The sequence below is a fragment of the Ursus arctos genome, unplaced genomic scaffold (genome assembly GCF_023065955.2).
Source record: "Ursus arctos isolate Adak ecotype North America unplaced genomic scaffold, UrsArc2.0 scaffold_5, whole genome shotgun sequence".
NCBI lineage: Eukaryota > Metazoa > Chordata > Mammalia > Carnivora > Ursidae > Ursus > Ursus arctos.
Window position 1 is genome coordinate 62,248,553 of NW_026623067.1, and position 23,474 is coordinate 62,272,026.

A 23,474-nucleotide genomic window follows, 5' to 3' on the forward strand; every position below is an offset into this window, starting at 1 on the left:
TTCTTTAGTGTTGAGAGTTGAAAAGGTAGTGAATTAATGCAAACTACTGAAATAACCCACTTAAAATGTCCAATTTTTCAATAGTCAAGACTGTTCTTAAGTGGTTTTATGTTAAGGAAAGACTTTTTAAGGAGAGCTAGGAGTAAGTTGAATGCAGTGTTCCAGGAAGATCAATCATGGGAAGCTGATCCAGTAGCAAAACTGCCAAGTAAAAACTAAGGATGAAATGGGAAGCACATGTGAGGGTTTTCCAGCCTCCGCTGACATGTAAAGCCAGGGTCCTTTCTCTTTTGGATTGAAGATGTGATAACTGAAAAAGCAAGTGAAAATTTCCAATTTTGTTTGGACTACCTAGATCCTAATTTTTTTGGAAATTTTTTCTTTTGTGATTTGGATAATTTTGTCAGTTTTTAATTTTTGTTTATATTAGAGACTTAGCAAATGTCAGGTATCTTTAGAAGCCAAAGCATAAAAGTAGTTTCAGCTGTCGCGGGCCGTTGAAAGAGCCATTTTTGTTTATTCTATCAGGTAAGTGCCTCATGGGATATGCAGAGTTGAGTGAGAGTTTATGAGAAGTGTTATTATTGTCATCTTTGAATTTCTGAAGGAGAATTCTGCTTCTTGATGAGGCTTTCTATGGGCAGGATTACCTTCAGGAAAGGTGGGTGTGCACCTGCCCCACGACTGGCTTTTAATTTCGGTATTTTTGTTGGAAGAGACTGTACCCTTCAACTGACTTTCTTGTCATTATTATACATGTTTCTTTGAAAAGTGTTAATACTTGGAAACGTTTTCGTATTTCTTAAATTTACTGTAAAATTAAGATATTTGTATAATATTTGAGAGTTCCCCCCCTCATTTATGTTGATGCTTCTCCAAGAAAGAAATAGGTACTTAATCTCGAAGTTAAAGTCAACCTAAGGTAGAGATATATATGTGACTAATGAATGGTATAGTTAAAAAAACCTCAACATTTTCCCCCTATCATTAATAATAAGTTAGTGTTTAAAGTAAAAGTTGACTGGTAGGTGTTTGCTTGACAGTTGTTGAAACTAACAGACTTGAAAAAATCAGAATGAGTTTCCAAAATCTGGTTTAATTCTGATCTGGGGAGGGGAGGGCGTTGTGAAATACATATGCACAGGAACCTAATCAATGCTAGACAAACAACGTATTAGTTTACAATATAATAGGATAACCATAAATTTGAAGGCTCAAATTGAGTCCATTAGCGGTAAATACAGTTTTCTGTTTGGCTCAAGTGGCTACTGAATAGCAAGTGAGGCTGAGTTCCTCCAAAGCACCTAATGACCCCCCAGCCTTGGAAGGAGTTTCACCACAGTCTCCGAAGAAATCCCAGTCATGCCTTTAACTCTTTTGGCCCTTGGGAGTCATCACTGCCCAAATACAAACGCAGGCCAGGGATTTCTAGTGGCCACATGTTATTGCACAGAGAGGTCTGTTCTAAGCCAGACTCTTATGGCTAAGGTGTGAGATCAGCCCTTAAATAGTGGTCTAGCATTAACGTGGTCTATCAAAGCATGTTAAGAGAAAGCTCCTTAGTGATTATGTACCAGCTACTAGTTTTTGCACTAACAGAAAAGGCAACGTGGCAGCTTCACATTTCACATAAAAGACTAGCATTATTAACTGGGCCTGATGCTGGCTTAATTTTCACGTAAATCTAGTGATTAATTTAGACCCAGGAATAAATGATTTCATACCAGTCTTTTCTTCACATCGGTTTGTGTAGCATTTAAATTGTTATGGGTTAATGACTAGGCCATGAAGGCAAAAATGTTTAACTCTCCTTTGCCAAAACAGAAACAATCCCTGTTCTGACTCCTGTCCAGTTTCCAAAAAAACAAAACCTACATACACCTTTGTTATTGCACATCTTTCACACAGACCTGTGTATGTATAATATACATATAATCTATTATTTTAAATATGCTACACATAAAAAAAAGACTATGGCACTTTACATGTTTAACAAAGATCATTACACCACAGATGTTTGAAAACTATACAAAAACCCTTACACAATTAATGTAACATTGTTGAATTAGCACACAGGTTTAAAAAATCCACAGAATTCAACGCAAGTATTTCTGCCTTCTTGGAGTTCATTGAGAAGCCCAGCCCATCGCAAAACTTTAAGCGCAAATGCAGGCAAAAATAAATAAGACTTTTCTGGTAGTAGTAATGGTTCAGGTGTATTAGATTTTTGGACTGAGGTGATTAGGTGACTGATATTTATTAGGAAAATGTGGGTCAATGATCAGTCCAATTGTTTAATATATTTCTAATACATTCCTCATCTTCAGTGGTTTTTAAACAGCTGTACAGTTTTGGTGTAGACTAGCATGATTTTAAGGTTTCATTTTTCCCAAAGCCTGGCTAATGGACTGACGGTTTAAAAGGCCCAGCATTAGTTCTTACTCTGTCTCTGCTACAGAAATTCCACCTCTGCTTTGCTTATTCAGTGTTTAAGTAGTTTTTAGTGGTTTGGGGTGATGTGTGTGTGTGTGTGTGTGTGTGTGTGTGCACGCTTTGTCATCTGTAGCAGACTAATGGAATAAAAACACTGTCAAGTGAATTTCTTGAAGTAACATTTTCACTTGTGACTACTGTTTATCAGGGTGTCCTAGAGATAGATGTCCCCACCTTTCAGGTAGTAAAGATGGTGGACATTCTCGGAAGGTCCTCAGGGCTTAGGACTTTAACCTGTCTGTAAAAAGGGAGTTAGAGAACCCATTTCCGAACACTGATTTTGTACAGTAAAAAAAACAGTAGAGCGAACCTGCTGATGAAAGGGGACCCCCCCCCCCCCGCTGTTTTTTTTGAATGAAAATTACTGCCAGGGTTTAAAAAGTAGTTACTGTAGGCATTGGGAGTTAATTAATTAGAGCATAAAAATACACGGCAGGGACAGGAGCCCTGTCCACTGGCTTCCAGAACCTCTTTCTGTGTGGTGTTAGAGAGAGGGCTAATGCTTCCTGCGCCTGTACAGTAAGCTGCTAGGAGGAGAACTATTTACCCCTTCTCTTTTCAAAAAAAAAGTTGTAGGACTTAAATCTTGCTTATTCTGAACTTTGGTCTAAGAATGGTGAACTGCTGAAGGCCTGGTTCTACACCACCACTCCTCTTGCCCTTAGCTCTGCATCTGTGTGATAAGATGGTTTGTGGTATAGACCAAAGGCCAGAAGGGAATAAAACTTGAGTTGCTCCATTCCATCTACATACAAAGCAACTTGTTTGCAGCAAGGCATGGTTTTAGACTCAGCCTGGAGATGATTCACTTCGGGCACTGTTGTAAAACCCGAATCAGGTTTCTATGCCTGGTGGCACTTAGCATATAATACCTTAACCCAAAGAAGGTGCAAGCCATTATTTGTTAAGTTTTCAAAACAAAGTAAGCTCTCAAGTGAACAGATTCAGAAGCCCAAACAGACCTATACTTTTAATTCTTCCAGAAATCTCATAGGTCCACTCCACTTGCTTATAGTGTGAAGGAGTGTTTCTGTCATCCTGTAATTCTGAAGCTTCAGGTAATACCCAGCTAGGTTCTTGCCACTGAGATCAGTCCAAAGTAAATTTGAGGCGGTTGCTAATACCATTTTTCTGAATTTTATTGGCAATTTATAGAAACTAGATTATAAGGTCCTGAATCCTTTTTAATAGTGGTGTTTCGTTCTTTTTGTAAACAGACATAGGCAGGTGGTATGGGCTTGATCTAGCTTTCATTTTTGCATTAAATTTCTACTCTGTGCTTCTCTGGGTATGAAGGCTTGCTGCAACTCACCCACTGAAGTAATTTTAATGTTCTTTCAGTTTGCTTTCAGGAACACCACTAGTAACTGGAGAAACTTAACTTTTTTTTTCCCGCAAAAAAGGTCATTCTGTTGCTGCTGGGGTTGAAAATACAGCTAACTACCACATGGTTACACATGGTTACCAAACAGTGGGAAAAGGTCTCCCCACAAGTGCTGAGATTCTGGCAAGTTCTCCCAGTGAACATCAGAGTGAGCCACAGTTGGCTTGGAGACCTCTGTTCCTGGAATGAGGAACCAGGGTGAGGTTTCCTTTGGCAGTCAAAGCTCAATCCTAACCCTAGGAGAAAAACATGGGATCTCCTTTAGAAGAGGGGACTGGGCCAATACTGGTGCTAGCCTGACTGCTGGGCAGTGGAATGAATTTGTCTTCACTAGCAGGATTTGCTACTCTTATTCCCATGATCATATAGGTCCTTATTCTTTCCTTACTCAGATTAATAAAATCTTGGAGGGGCAGTTCACTGATCCAACCTTACCCTGGAATTCAGCCTAGAGGAAGTCCCACAGTCAGATTCCACACTGACCTTCTGGCCCCTTTGGTCGTAAGAAGCAGTGTCTTACTCCCTCGAGCACATAACCTATCCCCAGTAAGTACACAGTCTTCATTTTAGTTTCAAGAACTAGGAGGGACAAAAACACCAACCCCAAAACCTCATTCCGAGGCAGTGATGCTTACAGGCACGAACCTTGTGGCAGAAATACATCTCAGAACAGCCTGCAGTCTAGCTCACAGCCTCCTGTTACCAGAAGAGCTGCTCCCGTAATGGTTTAGATCATGATCCTTCAGGAGCCTTGGCGAAGATGGAGTCAGACAGACTTGTCAACTACGTGTCAGGGTTCACACAGTAGTTTCATATTCCATCTCTGACAGTTTGAACTCTGGCCCCTGAGTGCAGTCACTTAGCTGGATGTTGCCTCGCACTGGTCCTGTTAAGGCTTGGCGCCGTGGAATGTAGGCTTTCGTAGATAAAGGCTAGTTCTTCACTTGACTCAGACGATGGAACCAGAGGGGTACTGTTTCACAAGGTCACACAGAAAAAAATGGCATTTGTGTGTCTTCCAAACTAGAGGAGGCAGATAAGGTTTTTCCCCTCCTCGATTTCTTCCTGTACCTTGTCACTGGAGGTTGCGATTTCTGCTTGTGCGGAGAAGACGGCACAGACGAAGGTGAGGACTGTGCCTCCGATGGCGGTGTAGAAGGCCCAGCCCAAGGAGCAGTCTCCGGGTTTGTAGGCCGATGCATAGTGTCCGCAGTAGCCTATGGCCTTCTGGCAGCCCCAGCCAGCGGGGTAGAGGATCAGACCCAGGATAAGGAACAAGCCTGCAAGGCAGAAGAGGAAACAGGTGAAACCCCCCTGGCTTCACACACGGCTGTCACTGCTACTCATGTCCTGCTTTGGGCTGCGGCATCTGTGTTGTAGGAGCACTGGGACTGTGTCATGCAACTCATCTGATCAAGAAAGACCATCACTTCCCTAGAGACAGATCTCGCCTCCTTTGTATATGTTGGAATGTGAATCCATTAATAATTTCTCTTCTAGAAAAGCAACATTAAACTTGTTACTATTTCTTCTCACAACTCTTATTACAGTGAGCATTTCCCTTTTGGTCTAAGGCAGAGGCTGGCCAACTAGCTCAAACGTGGACTTGGCTCTGTGAAGTTTGTTTTTAAGATTTTATTTGAGAGAGCGTGAGTGAGAGAGAGCGCAAGCTGGGGGGGGGGGGCGCAGAGGGAGAAGCAGGCTCCCCACTGAGCAAGGAGCCTGATGCAGGACCTGATCCCAGGACCCTAGGGTCACAACCTGAGCCATCCAGGCACCCCTGTAAATAAAAGTTTTATTGGAATGTACCCTATGCCCATTTGGCTGTAGACCATGGCTGCTTTTGTGTTGGAACAGCTGCAAGAGGATGGCTTTATTTTATGTGGCAGGAGAAAGACGGTATTCTCTGCAAAATGATACCTAATATACATCAAGATTGCTAACTTCATACCCCCAGAAGCTGTTTTTTAGGCAATTTTAACCTCAAAATTTAATCATGGTTCTAAATTCTCTTGTCCTACCTTTACTGAAGTTCTCTACACACGAAAACTTCTAAGTCATTTACAGGAACTCTCCCATAAAAAGAACAGGACTGAATTGACGGATGATCAAAGACAGTGTTTCATAGTGGTCTTCATCTTACGATGGCATCTTCTTGCCAGTGCTCCTAGAACAGTTCGGATCTGATTTTCCCTACTTTGCAAATGAATCCCATTGTTCTGCTCTGGAGGCCTTAGGGGACTTTCTAACAAGGCTGGAATACAGGGAAGTGGTTCATGTGTTCACTGTCTGAAGAAGAGTGCTTCAAAAAAGAAGTCTTTCTAACCTTGCAACCCTTTATTTCTGCATAGGTCAGAGTGCTGGGCAGGGGGCAGGGAAATGCACTCCAGGGTTAGAAGTGAAAGACACCTCACCGAGTCATTCCAGGGAGGTGCTGTTAGAAATGACTGGGAGCATGGAGCTAATTCCCCCAAGAGTAAGACTGCCAGTGGAGAATGTGTTGGTACTCTGGAATATGCAAGGGTTTAGCAAAGACTTGCTAAGTTAAGAGGTGGGCTGGTTAGTAATTAAGAGCTCTGAGGTAAGGGTACCATCAAGGTCTGAATCCAGGCTCTTGCTGGGTGACCTTAGAGAGGTCTCTTAACTTGTCTGGTTATGATTCTTCACCTTTTGTACAACTGGCTAATCCTTACCTCAAAGTGACTGTGGATTATTGAAGTGTTTAAAAAATACTTTATACGTCCGTAACAGCTGTAACAAAACTGGAACACAGACTAGCAACTGATAATAGGTTAAAGCCTCTGGCGGACCTCTCTCATATATAAACACAAGCACAGTTTAAAGTTTACCACTTTTATGAATAAGCAAATGAGGTCCGTTTTGAGGGTATATATGTTTTGAAAGGTGTAATAATTTGGGGAGGGAGAGAACCCAAGCTACAATTTAATACCCTTGGAAGAATAATCTGTTCTCCATCTGAACATATCTTACTCTGCTGGGGAGATCTCAATCTACTGAGCTAATTCTTCTCTGTCTCTAAGGCCTATGATAAGGCCTGATTAATCCCCATCTCCGTCCCTAGGAAACCTCCCCCGAGGTAGACAGCCGTCTGGTAGTCTCCTCCCTCAGGTCCTCAGTTACCACCGTGGAAACAGTGAGGTGGCCTCACTGGACTTCCGTAAGGATTCGGAGGCGCTCTCCGGCACGCTGCCTCTACGGCCAAGCTCTAGTGCCTCTCCCCGGCAAGGGAGCATTAGCTGCTTCTCCCTCTAAAAGTTCCAGGTGTTGGGCGCCTGGTGGCTCAGTCAGTTAAGCGTCTGCCTTCAGCTCAGGTCATGACCTCAGGGGGCTAGGGTATGTCTGCAAGCCCCACGGGATGGGATCTGTGCCGAATCCACAGGCAGCCAGCCTCCACCAACACCAATAGTGCCTTATCCAAATTCTCAGAGGGTCAGTGTGTCAGAGGATGGAAACTGCCACTGTCTACCTTGCCCTGGCTGGTCACCTCTCCTCCCAGCACTCATCAGAGTTGTCATGAACACAACTGATGCCATGAAAATGCAGGATGTACGCCTCAATGAGAGAAAGAGAACAGTAGGCCTTCAGGTGAGCAAAAATAAAAATTTAAAAATCCCATTTTTCATCTCTCTAGTATTTAGACAAAGGCTCTCTACCGAAGAAATTCCAGTAAGTTTAACAATTCAGGTTGCCTCTCCAGTGACTGCCACAGTTAGTCCTCACAACATCCCGACTCCAGCCTGGGCCCTAATAAGCATTCCTTAGTCATAAAACACTACCTGAAAAGATTCTTTTTGCTTCTTAGTAAAAGTGAGGAAAAAAACCCATCACAGTTCCCCATCTCAGGATAAAATCCAGCTTTCTCTTTGGCCTTCAAGGCCCAATAATCTGGCTCCCTATCACGTATTCAGACTCACCTCTGCCTTTCTCACCCATGCGCACTATACTCCAGCCTCACCAGCCAGACGGCTCCTCCTTGGGCACACGTCCCAGCCGTGCTCGGGCCTGCACACCTGCTGTTCCCCTCCCCGCAGTGCTTTCCTTCCACACAGCTTAGGCTACATGCACATGCCACCCTGTGCGTGTGGCCTTCCAGTCCACTCAAAATTCCAACCACCTCCCTCCCTCCTTTCCTTGATTTCTCCTAGCAATAACGAACACAGAATAGACTTCTTTGAGTCACATGAAACTTTCACTATTTGATGATTTTTGGTTATAAAAATGGACTGTCCTAGAGTTCAGCCTATTTTACTTCTTTTAACTGTTATCCTTTTCCACCCTAGACCTGAAACTCCATCAGGGCAGGGATTTTTGTATTATATATTTACCACTCTAAAGCCAGTACTCAAGCCAGTGCTTGGAACATAGTTAAACCCATAATAAAATTTCTCCAAACCCCGGTGCCTCCCCGTGAAAACCAGTAAAATAACTTGACAGATACCAATCAATGAGAACGAAATGTGTCAGCAAGAAAGGAAAGAGAGACTCTTAGCGGGCTGGTTTAGCCTGTCACACCGTCCTGTTCCAGGCCTCTGAATCCCAGTGTTTAGAAGCAAACTTATGCCCTGAATTCCAAACAGGATGAATGACACCAACTAATGAGACAAAATTAAAGTCTTAAATAGGCATGTAAGACAACTGGCATAAGAATATAGTCAGACATACCACGTCTGCTGCAAACTTAGCATGGTTTTTCTGGTCCTCGGTTTGGAGTATACCCACGGACTCAGCATGCTTGTGGGTTACAGCTAGAAATCAAATGGAAGGCGAAGTGTGCTCTGGATTGAATTTCACATAGAAGCCAAGCCAGAAAATGGTCTGATCTTCCTGTGTAGCTATTAAAAAAGAAGTTTCTGAAGTTAGGCCAGCCTATAGTGAGTGGTCTCTGGGGTCTTTCCACCACCTTGCCCTAATGCATTATTGTTTTGGGAGGGGGGCATATATGTGTGTTTTGTGGACATTGATAGAGTAAGTAAGTGACTAGGCCAGTAGGCCTCGGCTTTTCTGACTGGCATCTCTTCCCACGTGTCTGATTAAGCAATGGTTGGTCTAGCTGGGAGGAAGCTAAGCAGGGAGAATGATACTGGCTAGCAACCAAAGGAAACAGGCACCACCAAAGGAAAAGTAAGGGACTCCGAGCAGTGGTAACTTCTGCTGTGGCTCCACTTGCTAAGATGGTACTCCAGAAGGTACCATCTGCTCATCATGGGGTCACCTGGGGATGACTCAACCTTATCTGGGAAAGAAAGAAATGAAGAACTGATGGTTAGTTACTTGGTGTACCTGCAGTGCCACCCCAGGGCTGGAGACAGAGCTCTGACGATCTCGGTGAGGCTGGCCACATGGTCCTGGCGCGCTCGTGATGAGCTGGGCACCAGCTATCACCACGCAGCGCCCACCGTGTCTCTGGGCTGTTTTAGTAACATTTTCCCCTGCCTGGATGGAGCTTTCAGACTCAACCCCAGACTCCCAGCAGTTCCATCTTGCTGCACAGCAATCTTCAGTCTCTGTGGGCAACCTAAGCATGTGGTGTGGGCTTAAACAATTAGACTTCGTGAGCTCCAAAAGGGCAGAAACTACGTCCTGTCATAGCAAGCATTTCCAGTGTCTGAAACTGAGAAGGTGCTAAAACACGATGCGATGCAGCAAGAAAAGTTTCAGTCCTCTTGCTTTGTGGTCCGCATCTACTGCCTGCCGCGATTAGGCCAACCACAAAATTGTACATCGTAGGTAATTTTCTTGCTACTACCCTGGAATGAAATGATGTTATCAAATCTAAGTTTTAAGCAAAACCCTGAGGTAGAAAGATAAACATCTCCATGATCCTGCCAAGGCCCCAATTTTATAAAGACCAGGAGTTCCTGAATACAATCATACTTTACTTGGTTTGCAGCTGACCATCTCAAGCTTCATGAGATGCCAGGAATGGGGGCAGCCCAGTGTGAACCACAGCTCTTCAGTCTGTGAAGGGAACGAGGAAGGCTCCATGGCTGTTTGACAGTGTTTTCCTGGCTGTTCAAGCATCACCTCCTTCCCTCCAGGTCAACCACACAACTGTCACTTTCACCACGGGCTGGCCAAGGGAATGGACTCAAGGTTTCTTGTCTTTTGTGGGTCACCCACCATTTGTACAGAAGGCGGCCATTTTTCCTGCCCTGAAAACGTGAGAACTAAAGGCTGGCTCCTGTTCCAAAGAAGAACAAATGGACCTTTGGACATGATGTTCCTGTTTCCTCATCAGACAGGCTTTCAGACTAAATAGCAAAGACTGACTAGACCTCAGTTTGCAAAGCACTTTTTTAAGGACATGAAGAAAAAAAGGCCAGCTGCTACTGCTCCTGTCGACCTGTGGAGAAGCTCCTGGTGAGGGACACAACACTTGGCCTCCACTGGATTATAATCGAGCAGCTCATTCTGAAGTTGTGAGATAGCCTCACCTATCTCAGTCAGTACACAGCAGACAGTTGACAGCAGGCTTAGTAGCTTTTGGTAACTCTGGGTTCCAGTTGGGTAATTTGTGAGGGGAGTCCCCTGAGTGTATGTACCACGTGTTTGTCCTGGGCACAGCGGTGAGTGGCTACGACAGGGTTACGAGTGGGTTGTTGTGGGGTTTCACAGGCTTTAAACACTTTTAGTCCAGTAATACTCAAGGAATCTGGTCACACTCCACACACCACCATTCCCTGAACAAGGGACTCTTACTCATGCTGACCCCTTGGGTACTCATCTACCTGGAAATATCCCCCCCTCACCCAAGTTTCACCTCCACGGAAACATCTGTCACCACGTGCTGCCAGAATGGTCTTCTCTGTGTGCTTCCACTACCCTGTCCCTCTTCAGCTCTTCGTCACGCTGTTTTGTAGTCTTGTTCAACAACCATTTACTGAGTTACCTAAGTGCCAGTCATTATACTCAGCCCTGAGTAGAGCAGTACCCTGGTAGGATTCTGAGCCCCTTGAGGGCAGAAAACTTGATTTATCTTAGTATACATCACAATTTTGTCTTAGCATTTACCATAAACCTGATGGGTGTGTCATAGTTAACGTCGGATAACAAAGGTCAAGAGTTCATGAAATAGCCACTGACTCATTTAGGAACCCAGCAGGAGACCCCATGTTTGTCCCCTTCGGGTCTACCCTGTGACTCAGAGCTCTGGGATGGGGACCTAGCTTCCAGGCACCCCAGTTTTTGTTGACCCAGCTGAGTTCACTAAGGCAACATGCCAGGAGGCTGCCCCTGCCACCACAGCCTTGCAGCCATCTAACAGGAAGGAAGGCAAATCAGACAAAAGAGTGACTGGCGTCCAGTATCCCAGCCCCATTCTGGGACACAGAGTGCACTCCAGGCTTTTTGGGAGTGGTACTGTCAATCAGCGAGTCCAAAAAAAGTACCGACAGTACAGGATTAGAGGAAAAGTAAGACAGGACAGTCCTCCTTGCAAGTAGTTTAGACACCATCCACCAGTGTTCCAGGTGGGAAGCCATATTAGCTTTTCCTTCTCAGTGTCCTTTGCTGTCATTAACTTTCCAATATCTTAACATTGGAGTGCCCAGGGCTCAATCCTTTGTCCCGTCTGTTTCTCCTTACTGATCTCACTTGGTCCCACAGCTTTAAATACTCGAGGCTGACATCTCCCGCACTCTGATCTCCAGGTCTGTATCTCCAATTGCCTACTTGGCCTCCACTTGGATGTCTAACAAGGTACTTGAAAATTATGTCCAAATCTAATTCCTGACTGCCACTCTCCACAGTCTTGTCTTTGCCCCGTGGACTTCCTATCAACAAATGGGAGTTCAATTCTTACACCCACTCAGGCCAGAAACCTTAGAATAATTTTTGATTCCTCTGTCTCAGAGCCCACATTACTCTATGAACAAGGCCTTCATTCTAACTGTTCCCTGGGCCTGCAAAGCTCTTCCTGATTACCCATATGGCTACCTCTTTTATCTCCAGCAAGTCTTTAAATCTGTTCTGACTCCTACCATGACTACCCTATTTAACATTATAACTTGTCCTCTTATCCCAGCATACCTAACCTCTCTTACCCTGGCTACACCTTTTTTTTCTTCCCCAGTACCAACCACCTTTTAATATACTAAGTAACTTAGTTTATAGTCTGTCTCCACCATCTTCAGTGTAAACTCCATGAGAAGAAAGAACCTTGCCAGCTTATTCTTTATGGATCCCGACTGCTTAGAACAATGTAAGACATGTAATGGGTGCTCAGTAATATTTGCTGGGTGAATGAAAAGACAGGGTGCTGTGATGCAGATGTTACATTTTAAAGGAAACCACTGGAACGTACTTGCCAAGTTTTTTAAATGGTTGGAGGAAAAAGCTTCACTTGATAAAATGAATCTCGGGAGTTGGCTGGCAATTTCTGCTAACAGAACAACAGCCATACTTACTAATGAAACCCACACAAGGTCCAAACCATGGGACGTGACTGCAAGCACTGAAAACCTCCTTTCTAGCTCTAGAAAATGATGCTCTTTGGGAGAAGACAAAGAGAAAAGTATTAAGTCAATTAAATAAATTTTCAGTTATCTAGAGACCAGCCTTAGTTTAGCCTCAAAACTCTGAACTTGTTTCCAACTCTGGCTGGCTGGAGTGAGGACAGCTAAAAAGACAGACTGTAGCTGACCTGTGGGACCTTTCCAGGACACCAGCTGGGAGGGGAGCAGTGCAGGGATAAACCTGGAGAAGTCAGGAAGGTGGCAGGTGACAGAAAGCCGAGAGGTACAAGGGTAAATGAAGGAGGAGATGGACCGAGGCGGTCTGCAAAAGAGGTAAGGGTAGTAACCAGAAGCAGCAGGAGCCTGGACAATGGAAAGACACCAGAACGTGCCAGCACTGAAGGCAGAGGATGCAGAACTACTGTACGGCGCAGGAAAGGCCCCCTCCCATCAGCAGCCCTGAAGGCAGCGTCACACATGGGCATCTGGCGGGCGTCGTCTGCACTCCAGGCCAGGAATACCCGGTTAGCTATTCACCTCTAAGTCTGGGGCCATCATGTTAGTAGAACAGTTGATGTCCAGAGTGGTTGACAACAAACGCAGGGATGCTGGTTAACATTTATCTGTACATTTACTGATCTCTTCTGTCTAAATTTTAATTTCCCCCAAGTCACCTTTCATGCTGACAGCTGGAAGTCATTTTGGCAGTCCTTAATAGCTACGGGTAGGGCACCGACTGTTGTTAGGTGGGGACACTTCTCTTTCACAGGACCGCAGGCGAACATACCATGCTTTGAGGAAGGCAGACCTCACCAGACACATCCAGTTCCCGCCCACTGAATTTGCCGTCCTGCTGGTCTCTTCCCAGTCACCATGCTGTGAACCTATACACTCTTCACGCGCAGGGGCCTTGTGAGACATCCTGTAGGGTCATTCTCAGTCACAACACAAGGTGAAACCAGGTTCTCTCTACTCTTACAAGGAAGAAGCAATGTCATTTTTATTTAAAATTTTTACCTATGAAATCCTAAGGAGCAAGTACAGGGCTAACCATCTGGAAAACTATACAGAACAGTGATAGTAAAAAATAGAAGTCTTAACTGTGACATAATACGCTTTTGTCCCATAAAAGAACAGCACTTGTTTGAGCTCAGATGGATGCGCCTTCAACTGTGAACTTGTAAGAGCGGTAAGAAGTGTGTTGTTTGTTCCCTATTGCTCGGCTTCTACGTCTCCGTCCCTATCCCAAGTCTACACCGCGTGCCTAAGCCACAGTCCTCTACGCAGGCTGTGCTGTTGGCCAACTTCACATGTCATTTCTGATTCTTGCTTTCTTTCTAGTCTTGACGTCTTCACAAGAACCTTTTGGGAAGGTCTTCTAGGGCAAAAATGCTAGATTGCAAGTAAAGATGAAATGGAGCTAAAGCTACACACATCTTCCCCCGATTTTATACATTCACGACTAGTACTTCAAAGGTGGAAGTTTATACAGATGATTAGAACTTTTTAAGGTTAGAATAACTTAGAATAACAATGGCAACCACTGCCGCTTACTGAGCACTACAATGTGCCAGGCACTGGGGAAGCACTTGGAATTGAGTTCATTCAGTCCTTTTCACCATCATATGAGGTTGGTACTATTAACATTATCACCGGACAGATGAGGAAACTGAAGCCTGTGGGGATGCGGTAGGGCCCCACAGCTAACGAGTGCTGGAGCCGGGACTCAAGTCTAGGCGGTCTGGCCCCAGACTCCACTCAGGAGCCACTGTGCTCGACTGCTGCCGCTTCATGCAAACCAGAGCTTCTAAGACAAAAGCATCTGTCCGGCCCAAGAGGGGAGATGGGGATGGACTCAAAGCTGGCTTACTTATTCCTACAAGAGGTGAGAGAGCAGATGAGGAGGAGCACTCATCAAGTGAGAAAACCACAGGAGTGCTGCAGGGGGAGGGCAAGAGGGAGGGAAGGCCGCACCAAAATAAAGGGTCACCTATTGTTCATTTAGGCTGGTTTGCTAACGCCACAGCAAGACAGCCACAAATAAAGAAGTTCTATCCACACCTTCTCTTTCATTACACTCTGTCACCATCCTCCTCACTGCAATATAGATGCCACTGTGGCATGGCTGCCCCTGGCTAAAGAAACTTCTAGAAAGAAAACCTAGTAAACAGGTCAGAACAATTTCAGGTTTGCTATGATGTCCTCTTCTGCAGGATGTGCAAAACCCGTGTGAGCGGAAGACTGCAAGCAAACCTGAAACCTATCGGACTAGAGGGAAGAAACGTAAGCCATGTGATCCACACACATTTTCGTCTTTGCTCTGAGATTCTGTATGACTGGGAATTGTCTAAAATTGCACACCCACCTAAAACAATAATGCCGTCCACAAGCAAACGTATCCTGTGTTCTTCGCAGGACAGCTGATGAGACAAAACACAGCACTGACGGCATTCCCAGACAGGCCCCAAATTACACCCACCTCCAGCAGGTCAGGCCACTGCAACCATCTCACCCCCTTCAAGTGGCTTTTCTTAATTCGTAGAACACAGCTGCTGATCTTTGTCTCTCCTGCTCTCCTCCTAATCCTGCATCCTTGTGCCATTACCTGTGCACCCTAGGTGTAAGTCATCACGTGTTTGCAAGAGATCTGCTTGTCTCACTGCATGCCGGGATGTCACCCTCAGTCTGCGGCACCTGGCTGGCATGACATCTTGCTCAGGACAACTGCAGACACCAAGATGGGGGCTCTCAGGGCCCTTCCCCCCACCCAAGGAGAGTCCCGGGCTCACGCCTGCCAAGTTGCAACGCCAGCTAGCAATGGTATTCCAGTCTGCCTGACTTCTCATATGCCAGGCAGGCCACTATCCTCAGTACGAAAATGTCAAGTTCGCCATTCAGAGTCAGGGGTACTTGGAGAGTATTTATAAATAGAAGTAATAAAGTATTAGTTGTAACATGAATCAAGGATTTCTGCCCAAGAACTGCCACCTTTGGTTAATCTGTACCTTTGACATCACTTGCCCGTTAATTTATTCAAAAGCCCAAATTAGTGCTTGCCAGTTCGGAAATGATTCTTATTAGTTCTTTGGGTAGTGGCTCCATTAATCTATTTATACCCTGAGAGGGCAGAGGTCATGTCAGGATTGAGGCTTAGCAGCACCGGTAAAGAGTTTCCTCTTCTCCAGATACCTAGAAATTTATAGCTGTGCTAGTACAGATCATTGTAACATAGATCATGTTTTTATCAATGAACATACATTTACTGAGGACTTCTGTATGTAGCAGGGCCCATTCTGAACAGCAGAGATAGAAATGTGAAAAAGACACAATTTGTACCTTGCTTACATTCTAGAACAGTGGTTCCCACACTTCTAGACCTCACACACTAGTACGATAGCCAGAAAAATTACTGGAAGGTCAGTATTTTTATTTTGCTGATATAAGGACACTGAAAACCATCACCTCCTTTCCTCATCCTTTCATAAAAGGATATTTTAACACAAAAGCAGTGAAGGATGTAATCTGTTCTTCAAACGGAATACACTCAGCTCAATGAAATCTCACTGCATTGTCCCTGTCTCTCTCCTTTTTGCTGTGGACGGCTGGTCCACCTCAGCAGAGTGGACCAGAATTCATTCAGTAACTGCTGGCAAGAGGCCCCTCTGAGGAGTTGGGGGAAGGAGGGCAGAGGTTGCCTGTATCAGGCTGGGGACACCTTTCCTAAGAAGCAAGTAAAAGACTGAAGAGTAAGAAGGCTCTTTTGAATAATGTCTCTTTGGAATCCAGAATCTAAACTTGCTCTCGCTGCACCTCATTTTAAAATTCTGTTTATGGACAAGCCAGACTGGGCCCAACTCTGACATTTAATAACTCTGCTTTGATAGGCAGATCAGGAACTGGAGGTCAAAGGGTTCACTGGTAATCAAAAGGGTTTTTGGCTGATACCAGTGTCTTTGCTGAGCAGATTATATCCACGCATCATCTTCGTACATGATTAATAACAGAGGTTTTTAACCAACAAGATTTTCTGAAGGGAAGGAGAAAAAAAGTGAAGGATCGGGTGTCAATTTTTTAAAGAAGTTTGTATTAATGCTCACACCATGTCCCCAGAAGAATCTAGTATGGTACTGGTTTCCTACTAAAAACACACAGGGAATTATAATTGGCAAGAAAAATACTTTTCCAGGGTCGGGGGTGGATAGCGGATGACAGAGCGACAGAAAGAGAAATCTTCGGAAGATAATCAGAGCACAGTTGTCATAAAAAGACTTTACAACCAAGGCCCCCAGAGGAAGTTTCTGTTAGAAATACTCAGAATTAGTGGCCATCAATTAAGAATTGTCTGATGCCCTTAAAATATACAGAGAAACAATCTATAAGAAAGCTGCAGTTTCTCCCCTGCTGGAGCCTCCTGAAGTCTTTCTCAGCAAGATTCATGTTTATATGCAAATTACTTCACTGGCAGTTTCTAAAGCCTTAACTCTTAACAGTTAAAAATGCATCCTAACAAACTAATTTAGCCAGATTATCCCTTCCTGTGAATTAGTGATACAGTTTTCTTCTCATTCCAAGTGAGAAGCTATTTTTTTTTTGAGAAGCTATTTTTTTTTTTTAAGATTTTATTTATTTATTTGACAGAGATAGAGACAGCCAGCGAGAGAGGGAACACAAGCAGGAGGAGTGGGAGAGGAAGAAGCAGACTCATAGCGGAGGAGCCTGATGTGGGGCTCGATCCCATAACGCCGGGATCACGCCCTGAGCCAAAGGCAGACGCTTAACCGCTGTGCCACCCAGGCGCCCCTGAGAAGCTATTTTTTAAACTACATGCAACTGGGAAAAAAATATGAAATATTTTCTTGATAAATTATTCATCCAACATGAAAGATTAAGAGCGAGCTTCTGCTGACTGTAACCAAACTACACTGATCATTCAAAATAAACTTCCAAAATAAATAAAATGCAGTGTACAGCAGAGTAAAAGACAAGTGAAAAAAATTAATTTTTGAGCTAGCAATTTTTAGGACAGTAAGTAAATTTCTTGCCTGCTGAAGTCTTAGGGTCTAGATAATGTTAAGTAACTCGTCCACTGCGGCAGGCGTCTTTTCAACACAGGATCCTGACGTTGGCCTCAAAATTCCCAACACACAGCAACTGTGCATTCGGTTTGAAATTTTTAATGCTGGCTTTGTATTCTCAGTGTTTATTTTAGGTTTCACTAGGACTAGGATCTATCTTTTAAAAAAGAGAGTGATTCTTGGGGGCGCCTGGGTGGCTCAGTTGGTTAAGTGTCTGACTCTTGATTTCGGCTTAGGTGGTGATGCCAGGGTCCTGGGATGGAGCCCCGCACTGGGCTCCCTGCTCAGTGGGGAGTCTGCTTCTCCCTCTCCCTCTGCCCAGCTCCCTGCTTGTGCGTGTGTGCTAGCTAATAAATAAAAAATCTTTTTAAAAAAATAAAAGAGGAAAAAAGAGAGAGAGTCCTGGACATTTACTAAAGCCCGCATGCAGTCACTGAACTCGTAAGTCTGGCTGCTGTGCTGCGGCACAGCTCTGCACAGGCTGCAGGCTACTTTTCAGGTGGCGTCACGGCTTAGAGCACTAGCCATGCGGTACGCGCTTGAAAGCGAGTGCCCGACTGCTCTGTAAGTATGCAGAGCCATACTTAAGTGATTATTTGTTCGTGGAATTTGAACATACATCATCCATGGCTCCATGATCATTTACATCTATAATTAAGTGGTTACCATGGCAAACCGCTTTCTACATTTTATTTGCATATCAACTGCTATATCGGATTTTAAGAGAATTTGCAATTTTCTTCTAGACCTTCCAACTGAGTCTTTAAAAACAGATCCCATTCCCTGGATTTACTCAAATTAATGCTTGGTCCACCTGCTTTTAGGGAGTAGTTTTTTTAATCTAATGATATGGTTGAGTTCTCTGTTCCGTTCATATACAGTGATTTATATGTATTTTTTTGCCTCTCTAGGGTACAGTTTATGAAACAATGGCTCTCTAATACGGCTGGGGAGCAGAAACCCAAGAAACTGGAGACCTGAGTCTACAGGTTTTTGCACTTAGTAGGCATCCCATAAAAGCTCCTTGACCTGATGTTTAATTCTCGCCTGCTGTTCCACATGCCTGCAGTCTTCAGATTTTACCAGGGGGTTACTAGACGTTGATGCATTAGCAGATGTGTTGTAATCGATGGTATTTTTAAATTGATTCAGACATGGAACCGTTAGACCTGACTTCTGGCAGAGGCATTCTCTGTCTGCAGAGCCAGAAATAAAGATCCTCCCTTTGACGCCGGAAACTTCCAGTGCTTTGTTCTAAGAAGGAAAAGCATGGATGCTTCCTCTATTTTCCTCACGCTTTTTCTCTGAGGGGATTTTGAAGTTGGGCAATCAAGGTCACACAACCTTCTTGGAGAAAGCCAGTTAAGTTTTTCAGGTGTAAAACTATGGGACAAGGTCTCAGAGAGTTAGGATTCTCTTCTTCTCTCCCTCTGCTTTCTAAGCCCTTGTTCTTATTTTTCTCCTCGCCAGTGGCTATCTTCCTGGCCCAGAAGTGAATGCATAGAGCAAGAGATAAGTCAAAATATATGCTGAGACCAGGTTGAGTCGTGGTTATCTTCTTGATGCTAAGGTTACCGTTCAGCCTGTGAAAAACAGCAATGGCAACACCCAGTCCTAGATAGCGATCATGGTCTATTTCATATGCCTGTCCATACTCCCACATACACTCTGACTACGACAAGCAATTCTACAAGCAGCAAAGGCAAAACCCTCCACTTGTCTCCTCTCTCAGATTCTTTAATTCCTTGCCCTTTTTTGCATATTGTCCTCCTTCATCCTCAATCATTGCTCACTTCCCAGAAGGCTGAGCCTGCCCGCAGCAGTCGCTGAGCCATGACAGTGGAGAGCGATTCCCATGAGCACGCCCTCTCGCCCAGACCAGCGAAGGCAGAGTTCAGCCCCACAGCAATCTATCTGGTCAGACTGGTGGAGCAGCTTGTTGAGGCAATCCTGTTGGACTGAAACAGATACAGACAGAGGGCTACGGGGAGTAGAGAGCGTGAGAGCCAACCAGACACAAAGAAGCAAATGAGCATCTGCGCGAAGACTGAAAGACAGCAGGCAGCCAGGCCCAGCAGCTCATGTGCTGGTTCAACCCTCACGGCAACCCCAGTGGAATAGTCCAAGCCAAAACAAGTGAGCCAAATCCTGAGCTCATTCTAATGGCTTCTGTCCCAAACCTGAGTCACTGGGGATTCCATGGACTTCTAAGAGAGCCCTACATGCATTTCTAAAAACAAACTGCTTGATGCTGTCATGGAAAACCTGGATCTTTGCGTTCTTCGGTTTCATTATGGATTACATCCAGGTCACAACCTAAGGAAGACAGCTGGCAGCGACGACCCTGCTGGCCGGTTACCCAGTTTTTGTAATGAATCCCACAGGGCTCCAGACTGATGTGTGTTTCTGGCTCTGCCAAGTTCTGGACAAGTCCTCACCTCGTGAAGACCGATCAGCCTGTGATTTAGTCTGTGAAGGGAGCCTGAAAAGCCACCTGCAGTCAAGGATCCACTGCGAGAAGCTGCCTGCAGCAAGGAAAGGAGGCAGGGACTGTGTGTGTCAGGGGGACGAGCAGGCAGAGGAAGAAGTCCTTGGTTTTCCTGTCAACTCAACTGCTGTCTTCTGCTTTTCAAAATAATGCCCCAAGGATACCCACAGTCACCCCAAAGCCACAGGAATGCTCTACGCTTTTCAGCCCCAACACAGGCAGGCTATGAAGGGGCCAGGAACGGCCCTATACAACACACTGATGTTTGATTTTCAACAGAACCAGGTAAGTTCTAAAGGCTAGAAGAGAAACCACTATTCCTTAAAATGCAGCAATTCTAGGAAACATAAAAAAAAATACTACTAAGTCCTGCCAAGAAAGCAGAAAAACTTTACTGACGATATAGCTACCACTTATTATTTACTACATGCCAAGTACTGTGTTTAAGTCTTTCTTCTCATATATGATCTAATTCAATCCACAAAACAACCCTAAGGTGTTATACCTCATTATACCCATTTTACAAGTGAGAAAAGACGTTCAGAGAAGTGAGGTAAATTACTAGCCATTTCACAGCCACTGTAAGGTGAGGTCAGGACTGATCCAGAGGCAGGTGAGGCCTGACCTCTAATTGCAGCCAAGAGTGAAGTACTGAACTCCAAAGGCATGTGTGCTAAGTATGCAGGAAATGTCAGATGGGTGCCCACCAATAGGCTAGACCTTGAGGGCAAATCCTGTATCTGGGTTAACTTAATAGTCAATAGTTGTATCTTACTGTTATTTTTAAGTAACCTAGATTTTGAGAGTTCCACTGAGGTAGCAAATTCTTTCACATCCACTTCAAAAATCAAAATACCCAGATTTTGATAATTTATGTTACACTTTCTATAGACAGCGAGGGTACACAAACCTAAGGCCTATTTATTCTTTAAAATTAGTTGCAGTAAGGAGTACGCTTACAGTATCGCGTAATTTTTCTTCCAGTTGTATTTTACAAAAATGTTATTTTTGCCAAAACGAAAGTTTTAAGAGCAAACACAGACTGAGTGTATTTCCAAAGAATGCCTTTGTTGTACTGGCAACAGCTTCTTTCTCACCATTTGTTCCGACGTCACATAGACCCAGGCCTGAGAAGGGGGGTTGGGGGGAGGGAAGACTGATGCTCGCAGCTGCACCGAGTCCTTGGCTGAGGCTGAGGCTGGGGCTGCCCAGATGCTATTACATATTGGCCGACAGGAGAGAAAGCAAGTCAGCTGTTTCAGACACTGCTGGGGCAACTTTCTCAGCCATAGATTTAAGGACCATGGCTGCCATTTATACTGGTTTGAACTACCCAGTGTAGACCTCCATTAGGAGAGAAAGAGCCCACCAAGCATCCCTTATAAATGTGCCCCCTCCCCCGAACCATGTAGGAGTCACCTGCCTAGCGTGTAGTTGATGTCACCCATGACTTCTGCTCAAGAGAGAAAGGCTGGGAGGAGAGAAGAAACTACTACTTCCTGTACTTCAGTTCTCAGCCTCAGACCGGTGGGCTCTAGAAAGACGGTCTGACTATACAGGAGTTTTTGCCACCAATTCAAAAGTTTAAGTGATTTCAGACCTTCTGGGATGCTGTATGTATTCACGGGGAACATAAGTGAGAGGGGTGGGGAGAAAGTTCTCTTAGAAAATCTAGACTCTGGGAATGAACAGGTGACCAACAGACTAACACCTCAGGTATGCTATTGCCTTCTTTTCAACCCTTATTCCCAGAGGCCTGATAAAGACAGAGAGGGAGAGAGGGAGAGGCAAGTCAGGAATAATTTACTAATGTGTATGTGTAATTCCTATGACATATACTGATCTTTGTGCCAAAATGAACACTCTTGTCATTTATGTGAAACAGCAAACAAGAGCACCAAAAGATTTGTTGGACTAATCCTCATTCTTAGAGACTGAGTTCACCAGACTAACACCTTATTAAAAACTACATGGGGGCACCTGGGTGGCTCAGCTGGTTAAGTGTCCGACTCTTGATTTCGGCTCTGGTCATGATCTCAGGGTCGTGGGATTGAGCCCCACATCGGGCTACATGCCGGGAATGGAGCCTGTTTGGGATTCTCTCTCCCCCTCTCCCTCTGAGCCCCCCCGCCAACCTGCATGTAAACAGTCTGTAAGACTGAAAGGGTATCTGTAAGCTGCTTCTGAATGACTGTAAAAGACAGCTCAGGGTGTTATGGCCCAAGATGACCCATTCGTACTATAGATGGCTAGATGTGCTAGAAGGCCCTCGGTTTCTCCGGATGAAAAGCATTCTTAGGGATGAGAAACCAGGAGTTCTGCCTGCATACCAGCACTTTGACAATTCATTGTAAAGGCATGAATCACCAAGGATGAGGAAATACACATAGTAAGGAAAAATTACACAGAAATCCACTTCTCTGGTCAACCAGGGCTCTTCAACAGGACTAATAAACTGTGCGTGCTGCCTTCTCTTCATCCACCCATTTATTCTGGCTTTTCAAAAGCCTTTGGTAATACTTCTCAGCAGAAGTTTTAAGATACACACAGCATATACGCACGTACCCCTGAGGCACTGTGTGTCTCAGGGCAGTAAAGTAGGGGTATATCTCTGACAAGAAAAAGATGAATCTTATTTAACGTATCTGGGAGGTAAAATGCCAAGCTGAAGGAGATGAACTTCAGATTTCAGAAGTGAGTCAAAAAGGGGATAATGAGCTTCACGAAATTAAAAATCTAAGGTAAGGTCAGATTTTCCAATCTCCCCTCTTTTCAGATGAGGAATGCCAAGGTCCAGAGAAATGGCACATTTATCTCAAGCAAAACTGAAAATTAGAATCCTGGCCTCCCAAAGTCTGTGAGTGCCTAGGAGCGCCCGAGTCCTTCATGGTCTGGCTAGTCCTCTCAGAGAGATGGGGGCCCCAGAGGTATATCCCCCATGCAAACACATCAGGACTGTGCGGCAGACCCTCTCTCATTTCTCTAGGCCCCTTATCCACCAACCACCACACACATGTATACGGGGGCTCCCCTAAGATTGGACGGACAGAAAACATTATCTTATCAGCTGTTTGGAAAATAACTGGTGTTTCATCTGCTGATTTGGAGACCAACCCTGCTGAGCTCAGGCAGACTAGAGTTAATTCATTTGGGGTCTGTTTCCTTATAGCCCTGGACACCAGGCTCAGTGCTTATCTTCACTGTTGAAGAGTCCCACGCACAAAGCTTTAGGATTTGCTGAGGGATGAGTCACCCGTGCCCTTCAGTTAGGGTTGTGGGTGGATTACCATTCTCCTGTTAGAGTTCAGATTAACAAACACTTTGGTTCTAATTGTTTAAAAAGTGATCCCCCCCCCCGAAAAATCAAAGCAGGAGTCTATTCCTTAGTTCCTTGAGGATGTCTTCAAACTGCAGCATGGGTGTCTACGTGTGTGTACTTCTGCCATCCAGAACAAAGCCCTTGAGCCTGGACAGACCGAGTGATACCCTGTTGGTTCAGGGTCCACCTTTCAAACTATAAGGGAAAGGCTATGAAAGTGCTGGTGCGCGTGGAAGTTCTC

The 23,474-nt window shown here is 44.7% G+C and overlaps 1 protein-coding gene across 8 annotated transcripts in view; it reads right to left on the reverse strand.

Moving 5' to 3' along the window:
• Positions 1-1,076: 1,076 nt before the first annotated feature.
• Positions 1,077-23,474, reverse strand: part of LHFPL2 (LHFPL tetraspan subfamily member 2) — a 151,336-nt gene continuing 128,938 nt past the window's right edge. For 7 of the 8 annotated variants that reach the window (XM_044384100.3, XM_026498737.4, XM_057307053.1 and 4 more), the window contains one exon: positions 1,077-5,157. In XM_044384100.3, coding sequence (XP_044240035.1) covers positions 4,901-5,157 — 257 coding nt within the window. In that variant the 3' untranslated portion in view covers positions 1,077-4,900. The remainder of the gene's footprint in view (positions 5,158-23,474) is intronic. The other variant, XR_008957470.1, reaches the window with a different exon arrangement.